The 25610-nt window shown below is 42.0% G+C and overlaps 2 protein-coding genes across 4 annotated transcripts in view; one reads left to right on the top strand and one right to left on the bottom strand.

The window, feature by feature from the left end:
- The window catches only part of FGF14 (fibroblast growth factor 14), a 600669-nt gene extending 593023 nt beyond the window's left edge, over positions 1 to 7646 (top strand). For all 3 annotated transcript variants that reach the window (XM_065902091.1, XM_065902089.1, XM_065902088.1), the window contains 2 exons: positions 5299 to 5497; positions 7510 to 7646. In XM_065902091.1, coding sequence (XP_065758163.1) covers positions 5299 to 5497; positions 7510 to 7646 — 336 coding nt within the window. The remainder of the gene's footprint in view (positions 1 to 5298; positions 5498 to 7509) is intronic.
- Positions 7647 to 11027: 3381 nt separating this feature from the next.
- The window catches only part of ITGBL1 (integrin subunit beta like 1), a 215464-nt gene continuing 200881 nt past the window's right edge, over positions 11028 to 25610 (bottom strand). The window contains exons 9-11 of the mRNA XM_065902065.1: positions 21823 to 21969; positions 15747 to 15860; positions 11028 to 14742 (exon numbers count right to left, since the gene is read on the bottom strand). Of these exons, the coding sequence (XP_065758137.1) occupies positions 14651 to 14742; positions 15747 to 15860; positions 21823 to 21969 (353 nt within the window). The 3' untranslated portion in view covers positions 11028 to 14650. The remainder of the gene's footprint in view (positions 14743 to 15746; positions 15861 to 21822; positions 21970 to 25610) is intronic.

The following is a 25610-nucleotide window of genomic DNA, read 5'->3' as shown; positions in this document are numbered from 1 at the left end:
AAACTCCTTATCTATTTCATTTTGGCAGTTTCAAAGAGTTTATAGCTGAGCTTAAATTTAAATACGTCTTCTCGTATTATCATTGCCAGCTGTAGAATGTCTCACTGGCACAATCGTGGTATTGCTCAATCGTTTAAAAACCATCCGTCAGGTTAGTGCTGTGTTGACAAGCCTCCTGGGGTTCCTTCCTTCCTTAGTTCTCTTGCCGGTCCACACGAGGGGGTCTCAAACTGGTGTGTTCCGGGGGCCATCTCGGATCCTTGATACACACTATATTGAGAAACAAAAGCAGTAACAAACAAATAGCTGCCAACATACACAGGAGATTTTTATCTAGAGATCTGGGGTTTTTTATTCCTTGAGAAACCAGATCACTAAAGATCCAAGGCTTTTGTTTTCCCATGAGAACCGTCATTTTTTCTGCCACTCTGTCTGTCTGCTCAGCTCTGAGACCAAGTGAGGGGCGTTGATCCGCACGTGTGCTCTGCTGGGCTGCACCCAGCAGGCCTGCAAGTGTGGTACTTGAGCAGCTTCAAGATCGAAGAAAGAGCCCAGAGTCCGCAGTGGTGTGACTCAGTTCCTCCAACCATCCTATTGTTCTATGATTATTTATTTAGTTATTTATTGTTTATTTTTGGCTGTGCTGGGTCTTCGTTGCTACATGGTCTTTCCCTAGTTACTGCAAGTGAGGGCTACTCTGTTGCGGGCGCGTGGGCTTCTCATTGAGGTGGCTCCTCTTGTGTTGGGGCTCAGGCTTTAGGCGTTTGAGCTTCAGTAATTGTGGTGCCGAGGCTCAGCTGCTCTATGGCATGTGGGATCTTCCTGGACCAGGGATAGAACCTGTGTCCCCTGCGCTGGCAGATGGATTCTTAATCACTGGACCACCAGGAAAGTTCCTTATCCTGTGATTTTTGTACCCATTTTAGAGATGAGAATACTGAAGCCCAGAGATTAAGTAATTTTCCCAAGGACACACAGCAAGGAAAGAGTAGGGTCAGGATTGACCCCAGGCAGTCTGGATCCACAGATGTTGTCCACCATCACTCTGTCTCCCATTTGCAAATTAAAAGTATATTTGTCCCTTATGAGTAGTTACCAATCTCAGTTTCCATTAATCCTACCGATTCTCCTGAGAATGAGGGGGTTGTTTTCAACTCCAGTATTTCACGAGCAGATTAAATCCTCAAAAAGTCTAGCAAAGAGCATTAGACAATAGTAGCCTTAAATGTAGTGCGTGTGTGTGCATATGAGTATGTGTATACACAGTAATTATTTAACCGAGAATAAAGAAGGGTGAAAAAGTACTGACCAGTCTCCACCAGCACAACTGCCTGAAAGCTTTGGCTCTAATGTGGAAGACTGAATCACCTCCCTGTGAAGTCACTGCCACAGCTTGCAGAAAGGATGTGTTATTGACTTCCTCGGAGTCCTAAGATGCAAACATTTTATCTAAAAAGACTTAGTGTCAGAGGTATACTAAGGTGTGTGCTAAGTCACTTTAATCGTGTCCGACTGTGTGACCCCATGGACTGTAGCCCACCAGGCTCCTCTGTCCATGGGATTCTCCAGGCAAGAATACTACAGTAGGTTGCGGTGCCCTCCTCCAGGGGATCTTCCCAACCTAGGGATTGAACCCATGTCTCCTGTGTCTCCTGCATTGACAGGTGGGTTCTTTACCATTAGCACCACCATACTGAGGTACACTCTGGGAATAAAAGACTTCTTCTGAGTCAAGGGTCTTCATTATCTTTCATATTCAACTTCGTCAATTTAAAGTAGAAACTACATTTCTAATTGCCGATGCAAGGTAAGGAGCATCCTCCATATTTCATACATCACAGCACTAGGGATCGGATCCATGTAAGGAAGGGTTGACTACTCTGTGGACCTGCGTTTCCAAAGCTGGAGTTCAGTCTTCCTGGAGATTAAGATCAGTCTTCTATGATCCTCTTAATAAGGGAAGGCTATGGGTAGAGACCCAATATCTTAGCCAGCAGGTGCCAGCTGCTCTCCCCGCCTGAATGATCAACTGGGTCAGCCTTTGCCAAACCCACTCCCAGTTGATTCTAAGACAGATTTTTAACAATAAAACTTGCTTTAGGTTTTATTTTTATGCTTGGATGCCTTGAAAGTGAAGTGAAAGAGTTAGTCGCTCAGTCATGTCCAACTCTTTGCAACTCCATGGACTGCAGCCCGCCTGACTTTTCTGTCCATGGAATCCTCCAGGCAAGAATACTGGAGTGGGTTGCTGGTCCCTTCCCCAGGCAATCTTCCTGACCCAGGGATTGAACCTGAGTCTTCTGAATTGCAGGTAGACTCTTTACCCTCTGAGTCAGCAGGGAAGCCCTTTGGATGCCTTGGCCTGTCTCAATAAAATGACAAAGAACATGCCAAATTCTATGTTTGTCCCAGAAGATCCATGTTCAACCAATATTGTATTTATTAATCTTTTGATGATAAGCCAGATTTAGAGCATTCCATTTTATTTTCCTTACCTCACCACAAAAGTGTGAACTTGGACCCTTTTATCAGTCTTTATTCTGTTCAGGGCCTGGAGATTGACTTACCAAGGCTATCACTTATTAGTGAGAGAGCTAATAGGATGTTTGGAGAAATAAAACTTCGTGGAAGAACAGAACATTTTTTCAGATGGTACCTTATTCAAATGAGGGCTACATAAATTCCTTTGGGAGGGGCTAAACCTATCTTTCTGCTATTTTAATCTCATCAAATTAATCACTGCAACTGTCATCTTTGTCATGAAAAGCATCTGCCATTAACAAAACCTGTTCCCCTTGGAAAACAATTTAACTTTCATTGAATTAAAGTTATGGAGCACTCTGAATAAATTATATCCTGCAAGAGACACCACTTGATAATTAACACTCTCATGGGAAATACTTAAAGAACATTTCTACAGGCAACAATGTCATGCCCCTTATTATGGTTAGCATAATTTTAACTCTTAAAGGTTTTATATTTTTAGACCCTAAATGATGTGTTTTTCAGAATGTGTATAGAAAATAACTTCTTTTTTTTTTTTTTTTTTTTAACAATTTCTCAGTTTTTTATTTTTTTTTTATTATTATTATTTTTTTTAATATTATTTTATTAGTTGGAGGCCAATCACTTTACAACATTTCAGTGGGTTTTGTCATACATTGGCACGAATCAGCCATATAGTTACACGTATTCCCCATCCCGATCCCCCCTCCCACCTCCCTCCCCACCCGACTCCTCAGGGTCCTCCCAGTGCACCAGGCCCGAGCACCTGACTCATGTATCCCACCTGGGCTGGTGGTCCGTTTCACCATAGATAGTATACATGCTGTTCTTTCAAAACATCCCACCCTCACGTTCTCCCCCAGAGTTCAAAAGTCTGTTCTGTACTTCTGTGTCTCTTTTTCTGTTTTGCATATAGGGTTATCATTACCATCTTTCTATATTCCATATATATGTGTTAGTATACTGTAATGTTCTTTATCTTTCTGGCTTACATATACACCATGGAATATTACTCAGCCGTTAAAAAGAATTCATTTGAATCAGTTCTAATGAGATGGATGAAACTGGAGCCCATTATACAGAGTGAAGTAAGCCAGAAAGATAAAGAAAATAACTTCTTTAAAAGAAAACAAAGTTACCATTTTTCAGCAGTCATAAAAATCTATTAAGGTGAAAAAAATTTAAGTACGTGATATTTTAAAAAAGATAATGACAATAAAGGTCTGCTTTGCGCCAGTATTTCATAAACATGGAGTAGCACAGTGTTGAGCCTACATAAAATAGCCACAAAAGCTAGTTAAGTGACTTCCATGATATGCAACTAGGAAGGTGGCATTTTTAAATTATTTTTCAGAGAAGTCTATCAGAAATGCTTTTGTAGGTTAACTTCTAGAAGTATATAAAACTCATCTATGAATATCTGTATTATTAATGACAGTCTAAAGTAGCAACTGTGTGTTATTCATCAGTTGATGTAGATCATGGTTGTCATGTTAGCTCATTGTGCTGTTTCAAAGTATGTGGAGTGGAATTTAGTCATGACAGCTGTTGATGGTTCTCTTGAAGAGCTCCAGGAGGGCTCCAGACCATGGGTTAGGTCGTGGTTTTCAGCTCCCATCCCTACGACCAGCTAACACGACCCCTGGCCTCAGCTTCAGGGGCTAGCTTGTGTGCCAACTGATTGACAGGGGTTTAGTTTGAGGTGTCAGTCTGTCTCTTTGTAGGTAAAACATGTCATCCTATAATATCAGTGATCCAGTGAACGATTGGGAACTGTTAGATTATCATGGAATAATAATTCCTACAGAAATATTGAAACTAGGTTAGCAAATACCTTCAATATATCTCTTAGAGGTTTGGCCAAAAAGTTCATTTGGGTTTTTCCACAAGATGTTACAGAAAAACCTAAAGTAACCTCTTGACCAACCCAAAATTATTATTATTTTTAAAATTTATTGTGAATACAGGGTGCTGGGCTTCCCAGGGGGCACTAGTGGTGAAGAACCCACCTGAAAATGCAGGAGACAGAGGAGATATGGGTTTGACCCCTGGGTCTGGAAGACCGCCTGGAGGAGGGCATGGCAACCCACTCCAGTATTCTCGCCTGGAGAAGCCCATGGACGGAAGAGTCTGGCGGGCTACTGTCCATGGGGTCCCACAGAGTTGGACGTGATTGAAGCAACTCAGCACAAAGGCATGCACAGGGTGGTACTTTATCATGCTGTTTCCGGTTATACCCTGCTTGAATTGTATCTTGTTCAACCAAATACTATTGCTCCTGTCTTCTATTTTCTAATTAGAGGACATCCATAGTTTTGCCTATATACATACATACATACATGAGTGTGTGCTAAGTCAGTTCAGTCGTGTCCAATTCTTTGCGACCTATGGACTGTAGCCAGCCAGGCTCCTCTGTCCATGGGATTCTCCAGGAAAGAATACTGGAGTGGGTTGCCATTTCCTTCTCCATGGGATCTTCCCAATCCAGGGATCGAACCTACGTTTCTTGCTTCTCCTGCACTGGCACTGGCAAGCAGGTTTTCTACCACTAGCACCACTTGGAAAGCCCCATACATATGTACATATATATATTTTCCCCAAAGCAGCAGCTCCTTCTCAACACATTGTGTGTTGATAAAAGTTGACACCTATAGGAAGAGGAACATCTGGTCATCCATGCCCGAGTGCTGCCTGGTCAGCCATCCTAGACGAGTTTCTGCAAGAAGGAAGAGGAAATACAAGGAAACTCCCACCCCTTCCTCTAACCTTCATTTCTTCCTTTTCTCTCAACAGGAACTTTTTACCCCTGAGTGCAAGTTTAAAGAATCTGTTTTTGAAAACTATTATGTAATCTACTCATCTATGCTGTACAGACAACAGGAATCTGGCAGAGCCTGGTTTTTGGGATTGAATAAAGAAGGGCAAGTTATGAAAGGAAACAGAGTAAAGAAAACCAAACCAGCAGCTCATTTTCTACCCAAGCCATTGGAAGGTGAGTGTCACGTGTGCGTTATCCTGATCATGATGCAGTGCATGTTTATCTTCCACATCCATGACTCTTCCATGGCCACAAGGGACCTCATGGAAGGCTGGAAATGTCTCTTATCTTGCTCTGGGTGGTGGTCCCATAGGTGTCTACTTACCTTGTGCATTTAAGATTTGTATACTTTATTGTATATACATGTATGTGTGTATATATGCATGTGGTGGTTCATCCTAATGAAACATAAGGTATCTTCATAAAATATCAGCTTTCAAAACCCTAAAAGCAGGTTGGGCAGCTCTAATTCACTTGTGTTTCTGATGGCAGAAGATTTTAAGTCAGCTCATTTTCTCCAAGCACCAGTCAGTCTTGAATTTCCTTTCCCTGGATTCCCTAGGATCCCTTTCTAACAAAATCACATGAAATACTGGAATCAGTGATGTCACCAGATACTACTCAATTCCTTGGAGCCTCCTGGGATGTCAGTCCCAGTGATCCTCTTACCATTATGCACTTCTACCTTAAGTTCAGTTCGGTTCAGTTCAGTCGCTCAGTCGTGTCTGACTCTTTGCAACCCCATGAATCGCAGCACGCCAGGCCTCCCTGTCCATCACCAACTCCCAGAGTTTACTCAAACTCATGTCCATCGAGTCAGTGATGCCATCCAGCCATCTCATCCTCTGTCGTCCCCTTCTCCTCCTGCCCCGAATCCCTCCCAGCATCAGGGTCTTTTCCAGTGAGTCAACTCTTCACATGATGTGGCCAAAGTACTGGAGTTTCAGCTTCAGCATCAGTCCTTCCAATGAGCACCCAGGACTGATCTCCTTTAGGATGGACTGGTTGCATCTCCTTGCAGTCCAAGGGACTCCAAGAGTTTTCTCCAACACCACAGTTCAAAAGCATCAATTTTTCAGTGCTCAGCTTTCTTCACAATCCAACTCTCACATCCATACATGACCATGGAAAAACCATAGCCTTGACTAGACGGGCTTTGTTATAGGATATTAATTACAGATTTTCAGTATTACATCTGAAAATGAGGCATAAAAATATAAAGTGCCTCACACTTGCCTTCAGTTATTTAAGCGGGTCTGTGCACGACTGGCAGGAGAGAAAATCTAAACAATGAGCTCTAGAAGCTTCTGGGTTTGCCTGTTGCTTTGCAAGGCTTTGAAGCTGACATAGTGTGACCATGTGGCTTTTTAATCACTTGAGAGTTTGAATTTAATGACCTAAAGAGCTAGACTGGAGAAGATGAGTGGGAATGAGTGTCCATGTGTTGACAGCATGTAGTGGAAGGAAGATCTGAATTTTTCTCCTTGAACAAAGAGAACTGGATTAAATGCCTGCCATTCTCACATACTTCCTATGGCCCGGGACGGGGTGGGTGGCTGGGTGTGTGTGTGTGTGTGTGTGTGTGTGTGTGTGTGTGTGCGCACGCGCGCGCATCCCCCATTTAAACCTTCTCTCTCAACAAAAACCCGGGCACACCCATGTGCACTGTTTGGAGTGTGTGTGGAGGGGTGTGTGTGTGCGCGCACATTCCCCATTTAAACCTTCTCTCTCAACAAAACTCCAGGCACATCCATGTGTACTGTTTGGAGTGTGTGTGTGTGTGTGTGTGTGTGTGTACGCGTGCATCCCCCATTTAAACCACCTCTCTCAACAAAAATCCAGGCACACCCATGTGCACTGTTTGCAGTGTGTGTGTGTGTGTGTGTCTATGCATGTGTGTGTCTGTGTGTGTGTGTGTGTGTGCATCCCCCATTTAAATAACCTCTCTCAAGAAAATTCCAGGCACACCCATGTGCACTGTTTGGAGACACAAAACCAGAAAATGCAAAGGAGGTCATACTTTCTGTTCAGGGGCTGGATTTTACTTCTTTAAAACAGGAATTCCTTCTTGAAGGGGTTACTTGACTTCTGGGGAAAAAGAGGACTGGGCCTCCAGCGGAGGTCTGCGCATGAACCTAACCGGGTAACATCTCCTTTTCTGCCCTCCTGCCCCTTCCCGTCACTAGTTGCCATGTACCGAGAACCATCTTTGCATGACGTCGGAGAAACGGTCCCGAAGGCCGGGGTGACGCCGAGCAAAAGCACGAGCGCGTCGGCCATCATGAATGGAGGCAAACCAGTCAACAAAAGTAAGACGACATAGCCAGACCCTCACGGGTGTTGTGACTGCGTCGCCCCCGAGCGCTGTTGAGCCATTTGTCCCGGCCAGGCCCTCCCGCTCCTCCGGGGGCCCAGGCGCGCTGGGGGGAGGCTGCGCCCCACCGGCCCGAACTCCTTGGTTGCAAGTGGGATAAATCTCAACGCGTTGCGCCCCCCCACAAGAAGAAGACACCTGGACAACCAGCTCAACTCAGACCATGGAATGCCCTACCAGATACGGAATGCCTTTTTAATATCTTTTCTGTGACCGTGACACTTCATGTGAATGACCTCCTTCACCAGTCCGCGACACCTTGCCTGCTGACAGCTACCCACATTCCTTTTTGAGCCCCGTTTCCGCGAGATCCATGTGTTTCAGTTCGATTTTTGTAGCACACAGATACTCCTGAGTAAATTTCCAGTTAGATGCTGTAAACCTGTGCTGTTCTGGAGTTCTCCTCTTCCCCTTTATTTTCTCCAGGGCTGCTGGCTCTACTGTCTGTGACCTTTTGTTAGGGATGGTGTTCCTCTCGATCTTAACTGTTGCGGTTGGCTTAGTTGGGAGAGCGATCAGGGAAACAGAAAGCCTTCTAAACCTATTATGACAAATGGCATCTGTAAAGCGTAGGACTGTGGTCTCCGGCTCACACGACTGATGAAACACACATATACGCCCCGTCCAGTAGCAGACACCGTGCTCCCGAGGCCCGCGTGGCCGGGCTGAGAAGCGGGGTCAGACGCAGACATGGGAAGCGCTCTGTGATCTGGGTTTGACACCCCCTTAGTTTCTTTGTGTGTGTGTGTGTGTGTGATTTATACATATCACAAGCTTACTGGTGATGGTGACATTTGCCTTGCCCAGCGAGCAAGACCCACTGGTTTTTGAGAAAGTGGGTCAAAAGAACTCTGTAGGCCTTGTAGGCCTGATTAAGGTTCATTTTTCATCTATGAATCCTCATTATTTGGGAAAAAAAAAAAAGGAAAAAAAATAATTGATTAACAACCTACAAGAATTGCGCTACCTAAATCCATCTCAGATAGAGAATCCTTCCTGTTTTTAATGAACCAAACTTAACACCATCCCCGATCTGGGCTGCGTTCCACTCATACTCGGCAGAGCATGGGCAAGGCGGCTGTTGTGTTCTTTCCTGCAGCAGCAATGCAAACGTTAGTTATAAATTAGACTTTAATATTTTTGGTGTTTAATGACAAGTTTTTAAACCGGACACATTAGGTAAAAAAAAAAAAAAAAAGTATTTTTTTTAGCTCAGCATGCTGAGTCAGGTACTGTGTATTTCACCGGTCCATACCTCTGACTCAGCTTCTGGGGTCCAGATGGCCCAGTAGCTGAGTTAGCGGTGCCTTGCCATGATCTCAGAATGCAGTCTGTTGAATTATTCTAGATTAAAAATAAAGGCAAACCAACACGTTCAAATATCAGGTTTTCAGTCCATCCGAGATATATATATGTTTTCTTGCTTTTGTTTGATTTTGCTTTCTTAACTTCCTTTGGGATTTCCAACTGCTGAATTCTGAGGTTAGCGAGGACAGCGACGAGAAAGTCCGGGAATAGTTGACTCCACAGTGAAGAAACCATACAAAATGTTCACTATCAGATCTAAAGAGTTTCACAATGTTTGATACTAAACTGTTTGGAAATACATTTGTTAACTCTGTGTATACTTAATAAATTTCAATGTTTTTCTCCTCTGAACAGTTAATTGAGACCAAACTGAACCTCATTTATAGAAAACTATATGTGGGATCCATGTACTGGCCTCTTGTTATTTTCCATGTGGAAGGATGACCCAGTTGCCATTTTCTCCCATCCGCACTGTATTTACTGGGAAATTATTTTGTCACTGCTTTCCTAAGTCTCCATGACAGCCTTTGCCCAGCCTTTAAAAATTTTGGCCTGCTTAGCTGATTAAAGATTTACTATCAATTTAACTGTTTATGCTTATTTCATTTTCATATTGAATTCCACTTTAATAAATAAAAAGTTAGCATAACATCTGAGTAGATTTATTGTCGATAATGCTAAAGTACAAATACAACAAAATGATTCTTTTGACCTCTCTTGATTTCTTATTACACTGTTCCAAAGCCTATTATTTTTAACAGGCTAAGTTAAAATACATTAGATGAATTACATTAATCAATTTTTAGGGAAGACATATACTCCGTAATATGTGACCAACTGTGAATAACAACTTGAAATTCCAGTTAGATAGACTTACCCTACCATGCGCATGTGTGTGCAGGCACACACACACACACACACACACACACACACACACACACACACGTCAAAAAGCCCCACCTATATGTTTTTGGTAATCAGCCCTACTTGCTGGTTTCTTTTTCTCTCCTGCAAGTTTGTTTATTGGTTAAAATTATGACAAGATTTATTTTTGTAAATGAATGAGATTTCAGTAAATGTGTGCCTCTGTTTTATTTTTTACATGAGTTATCTATAAGGGCATTTATCCCTATGAATGGATGTCAACATACTTTCTTCTAATATATGTTTAGACGTACTGCAGAGGGGTCCTTGTTATTTGTGATTTAGTTAGATCATTTCCTCTGTGTCTGGTCTGACCTGTTGCATGGAACGAGGACAGCACTGATGAACTGCATGTTGTAGGACCTGTGTTTCAAGAGCCATTGGTGTGTATTATTCAATCTACATACAAAGAGTTTGTCTGCATTGTACAGTTTCCGTGTTTAATATCATTTGTTGTATTCATAAATACAACATATTGAATAAAATATTTATATGAAGGCATATTCAACAACATCGAACAACTTTATGTAACAAAATGGCATTGCATCGCCCACAGATATAGAAATGTCATGTAAATAAGTTTGGTAAACTCAGTCTCCCCCTTTACCATGCCAAAGAAGACTTTAGCTCTTTGATGATACCTCTTTTGCTATTTTTCCAGGATAAGGCTCCACCATTTTTCCCCCCCTCAAAAACTAAGTTTGCTGTTTTAAGTGCAATCTGTCACCATTGATGTTCTGTACAGTAAATCTGATGGAATTCATTTGTATTTGGAGACCACCATGTGATCTGTACCTACATGTACGTATGTTGATTTTATCGAGTCTTTCCAGTATCACATGCCTTTTGCATCCATATCTGGTGTGGGAGGGTTACGTCTGCTGATCTGTTATGGTAGCTGTTGCTTCACTCATTCCTCAACAATGCTCTGGAATGTTCATTGTTTTTATATTTCAAGTAATACCATTTTATTTTCTTATGTTTGCTAAAATATTTTGCTACAACTTAACCTGAAAAAATTATAGAAGAGAGGCAAATGCTCCAATCTATATAAAGAGTACAATGGAATTGAGCATCATTCCATTACAAATCTTGGAGAATTCAGAGGTTCTTGCTCCAAACGTTCCTTTGCCCTGAGTGTTTTGGGTTCAGGACTGGCTTCAAAAGTGTCATGATGAACCCACAAGACTCCTGCCATGGTCCATCTAATTATTTGCCTCTTGGAGTGCAAGAGGAGTTTCTTTATCACACCTGGCCAGTTGCTTAATGAATGCTTAAAGCATTAAAACAGTCAGCTGTTTTCAGGATGACCAATATCGGATTTGGCTCTTTTTAAAAAACAAGAAAAAAATACTTCTTGACATAAAAGTTAGACATGTACCACTTCATTTAAAGTTCTCTCCCTAATATTAGAGGGAGTATGAACATTTTAGAAGGAGACTACATCCAGGGACAGCTGTTGAGCTAAACCCAGGCATCTCAGACTCCAGATGTGAACTGTGTTACTCTGGAGTAAAATACACTTTTTAGAGTAGCTTTGTTAGCTTATAAAGTGACCTGTTGTCTCAATACTGAGTGGGGTTTCAAAAGCTTTGATAGTTAGTCTGCAGACAAATGTTGAATTGTGTCTTGTTTTTGTTTTCTCTTGGTTTTCTCTGTCATTTGGTCTAATCCCCATGTTGTGTTTGCATTTGAAGTGGTGGAGGCAATTTCTTCCAATGCATGGTGAGGATCCAGATTAGCTCAGTCCAGGGTGATTCTCTTAGGTCTCAGGATGTTTGTAGACTCTTATTCAAAAGTCCTTTATGAAAGAATTCCTCAGTGATGGTTTGCCAAGCAAACTGGGTTGGTGCTAACACCACTGGCAAACATGTATCATTCCCAATAGACGTATTTCCACCATAACTATCGACCAACTTGAATAAGTCAATGAAATTTCCCTCCAACTATTATAAGTTTATTCTTGCCCTGCCTTTTTTTTTTTTTTTTTTGAAGAGGGAGTTTCTATCTAAGCTATGGAATCAAAAGTCAAAGTACAAAATCACATCTAAGAAGGGTAGAAATTTATGTCTTTGTATGTAACTATGTCTATTTTTCTCCAACTTAAACATGTAAGTTAAATCACTTCTTCATAGATCTAAATTGATGTCTGCATTGCTAGAGACCCCAAATCATACATACACACACAGATGAACTGTTGCAGCAGACAGAAAGTGGTAAAATGAAAATATTTTTGTTTTAGAAGAATAATATTAGCGTGTAGGTACCATGTGACTTAATGCCGTAGTTTCCCTTTTGGTTCAATAATTCTGAGCTAAATGAACCCCAGAATAGAGCTGAAATATATTTTCAGCTTTGTCAAAAAATTTGGACCAATCACATTTTGAACTTTATAATACACTAATTTCTCCATATTTTTTTCTTAAAAAACATGAATGCCAAGGACATTTTTGTTAAATGAAAATAGAAAAAGAACAGCACTTTTGTTGTAGGTTCTGTAATGAAAAGGGTTAACAGATGTAGAGAATGATAAGGAAAAGAAGACACACGGAGGGTTATGTGATAAGAGAGGAAGCTAAGAGCAGTTGCGGTAGAGCAGAGGCTGGCAAACTCCTGCCAAATTCATCTCCCAATGTTTCTTACAGTCCAGGAGCTCAGAATGAATTGGTTTTGTTTTCTCAGCTTTAAAATATTAAATGAAAACAAACAAGAATTTGTAACAGAGATGTATGTGACCCACAAAGTCTAAACTGTTTACCATCTGGTCCTTTATAGAAACCAAAGTTCTGCAAGAAAGGAACCTGAAGGTCTTTTGTACAAATTATGATGGCTGGATAAGGTAATGACGTTGAGTGTCTATGCAACATCACATAAGGCATCAGAATTGCAACTGAACAATAACAGCTTTGTTTGAGGGTTGAAGTGTTTAGACAGAGGAAAGAGTATAATCTGTATTGTTTCTTCACAGCTTATATTTCCCTCGTTTACAAAAACTGATCTATTGATTGATATACATGAGACTAAAGATACAATCACATCGTTGCACTCCTTAATCTCAGGATAGAAGTGACAATTTTATAAATCTCCTAAAGTACGAGGACACTGTTAGTACTATCAAAATCAGCATCAGTTAAATTTTCTCTTAAATAATTTTCAATATTAAATTTTTCAGTGACTCAGCAGATGCATATTTTCCTTATTTTTGGTGATGTGACTTAGAAAAGTCCAAGCCACAATTCTAGAATATTTACATCATCAAGTAAAATTTCCAAGGAAAACTTTTCATCTTAATACGGAAATGATTTTGTTACATTATTCTAGGATTTTACAAGATAGAAATCGCCTTTAGAAAAAAAAAAAGTGGGGTTTTTATTAGCTCTAAATAATTAAAGGTTACCTAACTAATGTGTATAAGTAGATTTAACTGTAAATATGTAAGGGAAGTCTGAATTATTGTACATTTTCATAATTCAATGTGAATTTCATACAGAGCAGAATTTCACCATTAAGAAAATAAACATTTTGTTCTTATTATTGACTGAATACTTGTAATTTCTATTTCAGGCATTTCTGGATTTTTTTTTTAAACGCTCTGAGCTTTTGAGACTTTTTATCTTAATATAAGTTCTTGATTTCTTTGCATGAGCCTACTTTTCCAATAAGTAATGTATCCTTACAAATAAGAGTTTTTAAGGGAGGTGAATATATATTTCAGGCCCATCATACATCTAACTATATGCTGTCTTTATAAAAGGCAAGTTACCATGGAGTAAACAGTAAAAAATCAGAATTCTTATACATGTAACTCCTGCTCAATATTAAAAAATGTTCTAGAAATAGAAGATAGATACCCCTGAATAAAAATTCATTGGGGGGGGGGTGTTAATCCTCAGTAGGTAAATATATACTGACACAGAATATAAGCAAGTTATGTCACTATTTATTTAAAATGTTGAATTGTACATTTTTCATAATATCTTCCTTCATCTTAAGAGAGTCTTTTTTTGTGTGAGTCTAAAGTGGGATAAGACAAATGACTTAATGGCTAAAATGACCAGGTTTTTTTTTTTTTTTCAAAAGCACTGATGATGTAGTTTCTGCCCCATATCCTATGTGTGTCTGGATACCTTATGTCTCCATGGAAATGATAAGTGATATGGAATCCTGGCAAAATATGATCAATGGATTTATGTAAGGCTGTATTTTTTCCTTAGACACGAATATGGTCTTTCTTGTACAGGGTTGTGCATTTCTAACAACCATCTAATTCAATGTTTCTCAGCTCAGGCACCCTTGACACATGAAGTCAGGTCATTCTTTGTTGCGGGGAGCTGTCCTATGCCCCAGAGGATGTTCACAGCATCCCTGGCGCCCACCCATTGGATGTCCACCCCCAACATGCCCTCCACGCCACCCAGGGTGACCATCAAAATTACCTGTAAACATTATTGTCAAGCGTTTTCTGGGTGGTAAAGTTTGCCCTTGTTGAGAACCACTGATGTAAATGAAGGTAGGAAAAGTTTTTTCTGATGCTATTTACATCAGAACTTGCTTAGCTCATTTTTAATGGGTACCCAGATTTCATTCAGGCATTCAGAAAGAGAAAAACATACAATAGTCTGTTTGACCTGTCGTAGTGGTGATTATACATGGTTTCCTCTGCATTTATACGTTCTGAGGGCCGAGAAGAAAGAAGAACCCGGTTCCCTGCCATGTAATCATTAAGGGTATTCCGTGCCGAGCCAGATTTCACAGGCATTTCCGTTCCATCCGTCCCAGCATTCACAGTTTCCACAGCTACAGATTCCATTCCCTGCAGCAAAGCACACAGGGCGGTCATCATCATGATGGGAAGGCACCACCTTAAAATACATCCTTCCGAACCATAGCTGTTCAGCAGCAAGGCATTTCATTCATCCTCTGCAGAGTTTCTTGTTCTATTCTGTAACCATCTTATCTCATTTAGCAGCTACGGGAAATCTAATTTTTCACACAATTAACGGCAGCTGCTTGATGCCACCCTGAGTGTAGCATCTAAGAGTGACCATGCTGTATCACCCCAGGTGGTTTCCAAGTCATAATCTTGTTTTCCTGTAGACAGCAAGTTATGTCTGACTTATGAATAAATGTTGAAAACTACCAAGTCCCTTGACATAGAATGAGGTAAGCTGAGGAAGCAGCTAAAAGAGGAGCCTTGTTTCATAGGGATGGACTGAAAGTGAAGGTCTAGCTTAATGACACACGGAAGCTTTCATCTTTTACCTGCCACTGGAGATAAGGAGAGCAGATATATGTGTCTCTTTTCTCTGTAACTTATTCAAGGGAATGTATTTTATTGACATAACTGATTATCAGGATTCAATAACTGGAGAAAGCACTAGCTATTACACTGCTAAGTTTTTTCTTCGCTCCCATCCCCTCAACACACACCCCATTCCTTGCAAACAACCAACACATCAACCAATGGTCTTTGGGAGCGGCACCTGGGTCCTGTTTAAAGTGACATTCCATTGCCTACATCTGGTTCAAAGTAAAATGGTTGTCAAGACCATTGTTTTCTCTTTTCCATACAGAACAGCATCTGTGTAAAGAGGGGAGGGGGGTTACTTTGTGAAGTTTCCCAACAGCCATCTAATTTGGCTTTATTCTTTTGTATTCTTCTGGATTTGGGAATCAATGCCCCTCCGCTTCTGTAGTGACTTTGGATGAGCAGCAGGTCTCGATTGCAAGGACTGCTGTCCTGCCCTGCCGTCTGCGGCAGGGTGGTCACCACTGCTGACTCTGACAAGGAATGATTAGGGTCGGCGGATACGGCACCTGTGCAAATGAGCCCATCGTGTTTGTCGCAGTCCCTGTCATCACAGTCGCAGAATTCTCCCGAAATGTACCATTCTTCAGCAGAACAAAGACACTTTCCACAGTGGCAGGAGCCTGAAATCACAAAAGGCGCTACTTGCTATCATCACTTAACTAAAGGTTTCTGCCGAGAACGGAATATTATCAATGCAATGACTGCGGACGTCTAATAACCTATCAAAGGGAGAAGTTTATCGACTAGCCAGTCACTCAGAGGGGAGCCTGACTTACTGTAATTCATAAAGGTTATCCAGGAAAGGCTTCATTATGGATCTAGACAGTTGCAATTAGCCTTGAGCAAATGTTCCGTGGCCCCGCCTGGTTGAAATGTCAATGAGGGCAGAATGTGGCTGATTCTTATGGATGGCCTTCAGAAAAGGTGTTCAAAAATAGATGTTCCTTTTTCCTTTTTTCTTTCTGAAGTCAATCGCGCCTTAAAGGTGCTTGGTTTTTTTTTTGTTTTGTTTTGTTTTTTTTTAAGGAATTGAATAGCAAGTTCTATTAGGTGGGGATGCATTGTATAATGAAAAAAACTACTAAATTACTGCGCTTACAATTCTGGATTTTCGTTTTCGTGATTTTCTTTAAATAGGGACAGGCCTGCATATTGGGTAGCTCTTTAAAGTGCCAAAAATACACAGATAGTAACTCATGCATATTTGACTTACCAGATCTCATTCTTAGAATTTGTTGCCGTAATCAAGAAAGGCTCTAATTCACTCAAAATGTTCATCTTTTATGGGGGTCTTGGTCAAATTACCTTTTGCATTACTTACTCATTTCTCCCCTTTTTAATTATTTAATTGATGTTATTAATTAAAAACTTCCACTTTGGTTATTAAGAACATTTTGGTTTGCCCAGAAACAATTTTATTACTTAAATATATTTAAAAGAAAAGAAAATGTATGATTTAAATAGTGTCACAAAAGGAAGTTCTCTCAGTCTAAATGTTTTCACCTGATGGGCTATGAGACCCTCATGTGGCAAAATTTCAGCTACAACAACAGTAAAGACAACTTTAAAATTTAAAGAAAACACTTAAGAAGGACTTACCCTTCCTTTTATTTCCTTGGATGGATTATCTTTTCCAAACGTGTTTTTCCTTTTACTAAAAGATGCTCATCACTAAATTGTTCTGGTCAAAAATCACCTTAAGAGATGGTAAAGTAGAAAAAAAGCGCTTTGACCTATTTAACAAAATTCCAGGCTTGGTAAGTTCAAAATATATTGGGAGATGAGCAGTAATCAACCATTAGTGCTTCTGGGAAACACAGTGCTTGAAAAATGAATTAAGAAACTGAGTGAGTCAAGTGGTTGAGAGAGAAGGATTTCCTGATATCACAGAATCCAGAAAGGATCCGTATAAACACATCTCACGCATTAAGCACTATGTGGTATTTTATATCATGGAAATAGCTATCTGTATTTTAGCTGCAAAAATCCCCAAGAGCCAAGTTAAACTTTCCACATTCCTTGTCATGCTCCTAAAGAAGAAGGTAAGGGAGCAGTCAGAACTAGTTACGGGTTGAGAGCTGAGTTTACATTAGTTAAGTCCTTGCTTAACCATAGCATAATTTCATATAGTCTTGTCTTACTTTCCTGAGGGTCTTGTTGATGTGCATTTCCTTGAGCAAATTCTAGACAACCTTCAGTTCTGATGAGTGACTGAAAGCCTGATGGTTGCTTAGGAATCAATGAGCTCCTGGCTCAAGTCTGTGAAGGATGCTGGCTTCTTCTTGGTGTCATTCAGGTATGGTGTTACCTTATTTTAGAAATGTATTTGCCGTACTTTTAAACACTTTCTTTCAAATTTCTAGGCATGGAAGTGTTTACCATAAGCTCGTTTAGTAAATGGTTAGCGATCTGAGTGCAAACAAAGACGACTTGGGGTATTTCATTGACTTTTCATGGTAACTGCTTCAGAAAATACCATATTTCATTCTTTAATTCCATGACTATTGGAAGAATCTGGTTGTTTTCAGTTGTTTCTAAAACAGTTATCCCCTTTACATTCCAAAATTATTTCTACAAAGCAGCAGAAGTAAATGACTTTCTATGTTCATGATATTCACAATTATGCCTAGGATATCTTTTTTGTCACAACTCATGAAAAGATCTCACATTTCATTTTTAAACTCACCCCCTAGCGCTGAAACTATTTTAATTACTGCTCTTGCTTCTGGGATGTTCAGCTTCAGGCTATAACAGTATTTTCCTAAAACTGGTTTGGACCGTTTGACAAGTAAACTCCAGTTCCAAAAGTCTACTAGACACTGAACTACTTCAAGTGAAAAATGGGGGTTGATTTTTGTATGTGTGATGAACAAGTAGCTTTTCTCAGTCAGCATTTTCCCCAGCTGTGTTGTTCTTTCTATTTGTGCCTCTCAGAGGTAGGAACTTCTTCTGCTTGTAAAATCAGGACTAGCAGAGCATGCAATACTAACAGTGTGAGCGGCCTCAGGACCTCTAGAGTCATGCCTTTGTTGTAGAGTGCTCTGACTTGTTTTCATCAGGAGTCAGGGCTCAAACTGCACACGCGTAGAAAGAGAAACACTTAGGTGAAGGGTTCTCAGACAGACACAGACAAACACAGGCCACAGGGCTGCCAAGAGGGGACCAACTGCTCCGCTCCACTGGCGGGGCTCCACTCACACCCATGAGATCCAGTCCAGCCCAAGGGAGCAGCTGGCCACCCCCGTCTTGGCAGGATCTCTAGGGTAGTAAGTTCATGACCACATCACCTAACTCCTTTATCGTCTGTCTTGGTATAAGGACTAAAGAGCGCTCTGATCTTCCTCCTGTGCTGCTTACTGGCTTCCATTCCTGAGCAATCAACCACATTTTCTCATTCGTCTTCAGAGCATCCTTAGGACGTAAGAAGGGGAAAGAAATGAAATTCTTCTGCCTTCGAAGATGAGAAAATGGAAGTATATCAGTTAACTTAAGATTCCAATCTGATTTAGTCTACTCTTGCATCTATCTGTGATGCTTCTCCCAGAGGTGGGGGGAGGGGGACTTCCATGTAGTTTCAGAAATGATTTCTGCATCCTATAGATTCTGCCCGGACAGTCACCCAGTAAGGCAACCAGAACAGAGAGCAAAAAGGGTGGCTTTTGAAACATGACTTTTGACCCTTTCTCTTTTCCAGGTGTGAAGAACAGGCTGGGTCGGGCCGGGGGTGAGGGATGGGTGGTGGGGGTACTGTGGACTTAATTTGGATAACAAGTATCAACGTAAGAGTGTAAGGGGTCACTGAATGACACGCAATTAACAACTGTCACACAACAGCATCTTTAAGGATATGAGAGAGCATGACCTATATTGAGGTGGAAGTTACAAGGCCAAGAAGGTTATTGTGTGTTCTTGGATCCAGAGGAATAAATCCCCAAACATCCTATGAATTGTATCATGCATCCGTCAAAGGTAGCTAAGCTTAGGGGAGACCTGGCCCTGCATTCATCTCCGGTTATTTACAAAAACCCATCGTGTGTCAGGGCGAGGCACCCCTGTTCGCTGCCCCATTGACAGAGTCGGACTTTCTTTTTCATCCATCAAGCCTGACAAAATGCTGCAACCCGACATCCCAGCAGGCAGACTTCACTACTGTTCTAACTCCTCCATCTGTTATGAAGGTCACAACAATGTATCTTGTTTTAAATTTTTCTATGGAGTGATTTATTGTCTTGGCTATCAATTTGTAAAGAAATAAAACGCTATTTCTTCATCGTCTCCTGAGGTGGTGGCTTTATTCACAACTTCCGGGGAGCCCACGTTGCAGGTTCGTTTTTCTGCTGGGAACACTCACTGGGTCTGGGCTGCTAAACTGCTGTGCCCTGGGGCTCTCAGGACCCTCTGCTCACACCTGCCCCATCATGGGAGAAAGAAAAAGACTGACTTCCTCTGTGAAAGCCAGGGCGAGTGGTCTTCATGTTCAAATTCGAGAGTAAGGTACATGGCAATATGGCAAGTCCATGAGATGTATCCAGAAACAGATGGCCCCCGTTTAAATAACTCAGAAGGGGGTGTCTCTTCTCAGCCACCATGTTGAAGACCCTTAGTGTGTTTCATGATTCTTTTCTTGTGGTTCCTGGGGGTGCGGGTCCCTCCATGCTGACAAGGATAACTTCTGCATCCCCCCTGTTCACTGAAAGAATACAATTCCATGATCTCACGTGTAACCCCTTCTTTGCTTTACTATTCAGCAAGGATTCTTCCAGAACAGGAAGAAACAAAGAAGTTCATAGCCAGCCACTGCCAACTAGGCATGCCAGCCTCATCACCAACACCAACCTCAAAACAAACAGCCTTGAGGCTATAAGAGGTCCTGATACTGATCACACTCTTACCTTTCTTCAAGGTTAAAACTCTCTACCCTTTGAAGGGTAAACAAATAGTTTAGACAAATATCCTTTCAACTAGTCATTGATACCTGGATAGATTTCCACACCCAAAGCAAACAATTTGAAAAGGCATTAACTAGAGAGATTTTCTCCTCCTGTTTCACTTTGAGGAAATGCCTTTGGGCCAATGTTTAGTCCATATATTTTTTTTAATATATATTTTCTACATTTATGATGCTAAAAAAATGAGTCTCTCTCTTCAGAATGTAATGACTTTAATCAGAATATTTATTCTACTTCTGAGGACTCCTCCCTGGCTATTAGGCAATTCTCTTTCTTCACTGTGTCTTCTTCAGAAAGGTATTTACCTGCTAATCCTGCCCCCAGCGTAGGTGTCTGAGGGTAAATGCAGCTTCAGCTTCAGCTCCACTTGGGAAGTGGGGATCATCTGTTCTGAAAGGAGCCTAGTGAGCTGGGAAGCCCCAGAGCATCTAGTTTGGTGTAGGGCAGCTCCTGAACGTTCAGTGAGAACACACACACTTCCAGAATGTTTCTAGGTGTTTTCCAGCCACTCAATGCTTAGTCGCTCGGCCGTGTCTGTCTCAGTGACTTCATGCATGGTAGCCCGCCAGGCTCCTCTGTCCATGGGATTCTCCAGACAAGAATACTGGAGCGGGCTGCCATGTCCTCCTCCAGGGGATCTTCCCAACCCAGGGATCGAACCCAGGTCTTGTGCATTGCAGGCAGATTCATTACCATCGATCCACCAAGGAAGCCCTTCCTAGCCACTAGCAAAGAGGAAGATGGTCTGAGACAGAAGGCTTTTAAAGCTTCTTGGAAAATTTATACAAAAACATCAACATCAAGCTACCTAAAATTCAGGACTTCCCTGGCAGTCCAGTGCTTAGGGCTCCAAGCTTTCAAATGTGTGGGTTCAATTCCAGGTGGGGAAAGTAAGATCCCACATGCCATGTGTGGCCAAAAACAATAAAAATAAAAAATAATCAATTAAAAAATTCACGTTGCAATAAAAAATCTAAAACTCAGTCTATTAATTAATACTTTCTCAGAAAAAAAAAAAGTGCCCTTTGGGGTGGGGGAGGGGCACTGGGTGGGGTTGCTTTTCTCCTTGAATTTATTTGTGGTAAATGTTTGATTGGGTTATTTGTTCCTATTCCATCAACTTGAAGGCTGTAACCACTTTGAAGTCTTCATTTTATTTTATTCTTTTATACTAGGTTACACATGTGTAGTTGGCACTGTGGTAAAGAGCCCATCTGCCAATGCAGGGGACGCAGGAGACGTGGGTTCGGGAAGATGCCCTGGAGAAGGGAATGGCAACCCACTCCAGTATTCTTGCCCGGCCAATCCCCTGGACAGAGGAGCCCGGCGGGCTACAGTCCATAGGTTCGCAAAGAGGCAGACACGACTGAAGCCACTTCGCACGCACATGTTTCTACCGCTAATTCATTTATGACTAAAGAACGCAGCATACAGGTAAATCTGAGACTTTCCTTCTGATAACACTTTCCATGATCGTGTGAGTGGGAGACATGCAAGCTCAAAGTCTGGTCGGAGCAGAGGACAGCGCGGTTCCCATACAGCCCGGAGAAGCCGGTTGTACGGACCGTGCCGCTGCTCAATACAAACCCCACGTAAGGGCAGGGAACCCGTCCAAGCTCCGGCGGGTACTCACCCTTCCCCGAGCACAGTGTGCCATCTGCCGATTCACACAGACTATTGCTCTGTGCCTCCGTCAGGTTACACTTCCGCGGATGCTGGCAGAGCGGCCCGAACCATCCCTTCTCGCAGACACAGCGGCCGCAGGAGCACGTGCCTCGGCCTGCAGGCAGTGGCGGGGTGGGGCGAGAGGGGGAGACGGGACACAGGCGGTGAGTCACTCTCTCTAAATAGACACATGTAGACCAGAGAGACCTCCTTCCCTGTGGGGCAAACGCGCTCTCCTTAACCACAGCCGATCCGGCTCGGGAGCGTCTAAAAGAACTTCACAACCGAGATCGAGCTGAACACGGTCCTCTTGAATGTCGCATCAGAGGTGGGCTCCAGAGAGAGAAAGCTTGGAACAAATTAAAAGGGAAGTGACCATCCTTTCTGGATTCCCAATACGTGCCCGATTGCATCGTTACCAGGATGGAGTCCTCCTGCTTTTCCTCACTGGGCACACCCTGACACCCAGATCGATTTACAAGGCTGGTCAAGGCACCACTGCCTGCCCATTTATGGACCCCTCTCTTATTTCCAAATAAAAACCAAGGGTTTACTCCCATACAAATGGCATCGAGTATTATACGCCCCTCTCCCCTGTGCTCCTCTCTTTGCTAATAACAACAGATGTAAGTGTAAGTAATGGTGTCTCCCTATGGTTGAATGGGGTTATAAACAGCACTAGGCTTAGACTCATTTTTTTTCCCCCCTTTTGTTTCTGTCACTGCTTCCTGGTTTCAGGATGTTTATCATTGGTGTAGATGCAACATGATATCTGTGACAGTTACACACTGGCATATACATCAGTCCAGTTGCTGGTCACCAATACCCCAGGTGATTGCATCATCTTTCATGTTTGTTTCTCTTTTTTCCAATCAATGCTCTATTCTTTTTACCTCTATGTGCATTATCATAAGGCCAGATCTCTCCAAAGAAACAAACAAAACAGCTGTTTGTTTGGCAAATTCTTCCTAATGATTATATACAGAGCATTTCACTAGCAGCAGGGAATCCAAAATCAAATGTGAAAATGCAAAAAAAAAAAGAAAGAAAAAGAAACATCAAGTGAAAAATCATGGTGGTCCCTGCCCTACTTCCAAGGACATATCAAATCATCATCCAGACTGGTCAGACCCTCTGATCTCTTGAGATCCTTCTGTCTTGACCATTTGCTCTGGCAGGACCTTCAAGAGTAAATGTATTCCATCTGCCTCCTTCTACGCTCAGGTCTGCCCAAGGAGTGATTGGTGGCCAATATTTAATTGCTTGCAATTCATTATTAAGCCTTATAGAACCTAACTAACCATGAATGTAGGTGATGGCGCCCCATAACACATGACCATCTGGAAGTGAATCAAAAGCAACTGGGAGGAAAATTTAAAAGAGACTTGGATTAACAAGCCTATTTTCACCAGTTTCCTTTTTTTTTTTTTTTTTATTAGTTGGAGGCTAATTACTTCACAACATTTCAGGGGATTTTGTCATACATTGACATGAATCAGCCATGGAGTTACACGTATTCCCCATCCCGATCCCCCCTCCCACCTCCCTCTCCACCCGATCCCTCTGGGTCCTCCCAGTGCACCAGGCCCGAGCACTTGTCTCATGCATCCCACCTGGACTAGTGATCTGTTTCACCATAGATAATATACATGCTGTTCTTTCGAAACATCCCACCCTCACCTTCTCCCACAGAGTTCAAAAGTCTGTTCCTGTACTTCTGTGTCTCTTTTTCTGTTTTGTATATAGGGTTATCATTTCACCAATTTCTTCTTGTCCATATGCTAATTTATTGAACTGCATCTCACCATAGCCTATTGAGTCAAGTATTATCACCATTTTATAGTCAAGAACCTAAGGCTCAGAGAGATTAAACAGTTCAGTTCAATTCAGTTCAGTTGCTCAGTCACGTCCGACTCTTTGCGACCCCAAGGACTGCAGCACTCCAGGCCTCCCTGTCCATCACCAACTCAAACTCATATCCATTGAGTCAGTGATGCCATCAACCATCTCACCCTCTGTCATCCCCTTCTCCCGCCTTCAGTCTTTCCCAGCACCAGGGTCTTTTCAAATGAGTCAGCGCTTCGCATCAGGTGGCCAAAGTATTGGAGTTTCAGCTTCAACATCAGTCCTTCCAATGAACACCCAGGACTGATCTCCTTCAGGATGGACTGGTTGGATCTCCTTGCAGTCCAAGTGACTCTCAAGAGTCTTCTCCAACACCACGGTTCAAAAGCATCAGTTCTTCGGTGCTCAGCTTTCTTTATAGTCCAACTCTCACATCCATACATGATTAAATAATTTTGCCTTAAATCACGAAACCATACAGGATGAGAACCTGACTCCAGTTTCCCCTAATTTCAGTGTTTCCTCATTTTCCACACGTCACAATGCCTATACCTTTCATTATGGAAAATAAACCATGACTACTAGACTTCCCTGGTGGTCCAGGGGTTAAGAATCTGCCTGCCAACGCAGGGGACACAGGTTCTATCCCTGATCTGGGAAGATTCGACGTGCACCTAAGCCTGAGCACCACAACTACTAAGCCTGTGCTCTGGAGTCCAAGATCTGCAACAAGAGAAGCTGGTTCAGCTCAACTCGAGAATAGCCCCTACTCGTCACAACTTGAGAAAGTTTGACCAGCAGCAAAGACCCAGCACAGCCAATAAGGAAAGAAAGATTTTTTAAAGAATAGAGTGTAACTCTTAAAAAAAACCAACAGACAATGACTATCAATTTGAGACATCTAGGAGACTTTTCTTAATCCCTGTCTTTTTAAACAGCTGCATAGCGTAAGGTATACATTTGACATTCGTGGGTAAGTCATGACATTGAACTTGCCTTATCCTTTCAACACTTCTCCTTTGTCTATTTATTCCTCTACTTTTTGCCTAACCAGATTAGTGTAGGAATCCCCTGACTGTCCAGCCTCAATCATCTTCTTTCTCTATCACCTCTCTTGAAACATTCATCAAATCATAGGATTTTAGATAACCACAATGATCCAGCCCTTAAATCTCTCCTAAGTTCCACTCCTGTGATTTCATACATTGTGTTCTCAGTTTAGTTCAGTTCAGTCATTGTGTTCTACTAGCATCCAAAAGCTACCTAGAGACCTATATACATAATTTTCTTTACAAATTTACTTCTCTGTGTAGCCCATCATTTAAGCAGCCCAACTCTCCTTCCAGTCAACCAGTTCAAAACGTTTTGGATCACATTTCAATCTCTCTCACTCTCCTCATCTAAGAAGCTGCCAGATTCTGTTGAAACAACCTCCCAAATCTTCACTCCTATCACCATCGGAGGGCTTCTTGGGTGGCCTCATGGTAAAGAACCCATCTGCCAATGCAGGCGACATAAGAGACGCAGGTTCGATCCCTGGGTTGGGAAGATACCCTGGAGGAGGGCATGACAACCCACTCTGGTATTATTGCCTGGAGAATCTCCATGGACAGAGAAGCCTGGGAGGCTATATAGTCCCTAGGGGTGCAAAGCAATGGACATGACTGAGCAACTTAGCAGGTACATGCACCACCATCAGAAACCTTTGAGAAACCTTCTATCACGTCTTTCTCCAGTGTTCTGGCTCCCAGCTTCCCATAAAACAATACTACTCATGACATAGCTTTGAGACCTAGGACTATGTGACTCCCTCATGCTAATGGGAAGAAGTTCATCCACTCTAACCTTCTCTGTCTTAGAGCCCCAGTTGCTTCTCCAACCTTACTTCCTGTCCCCTCCATTCACTTCCTG

This window comes from Muntiacus reevesi, chromosome 11 (genome assembly GCF_963930625.1).
Source record: "Muntiacus reevesi chromosome 11, mMunRee1.1, whole genome shotgun sequence".
Lineage (NCBI taxonomy): Eukaryota > Metazoa > Chordata > Mammalia > Artiodactyla > Cervidae > Muntiacus > Muntiacus reevesi.
Note: the sequence above shows the minus strand (reverse complement) of the source record. Positions and strands in the feature narration are given on the sequence as shown.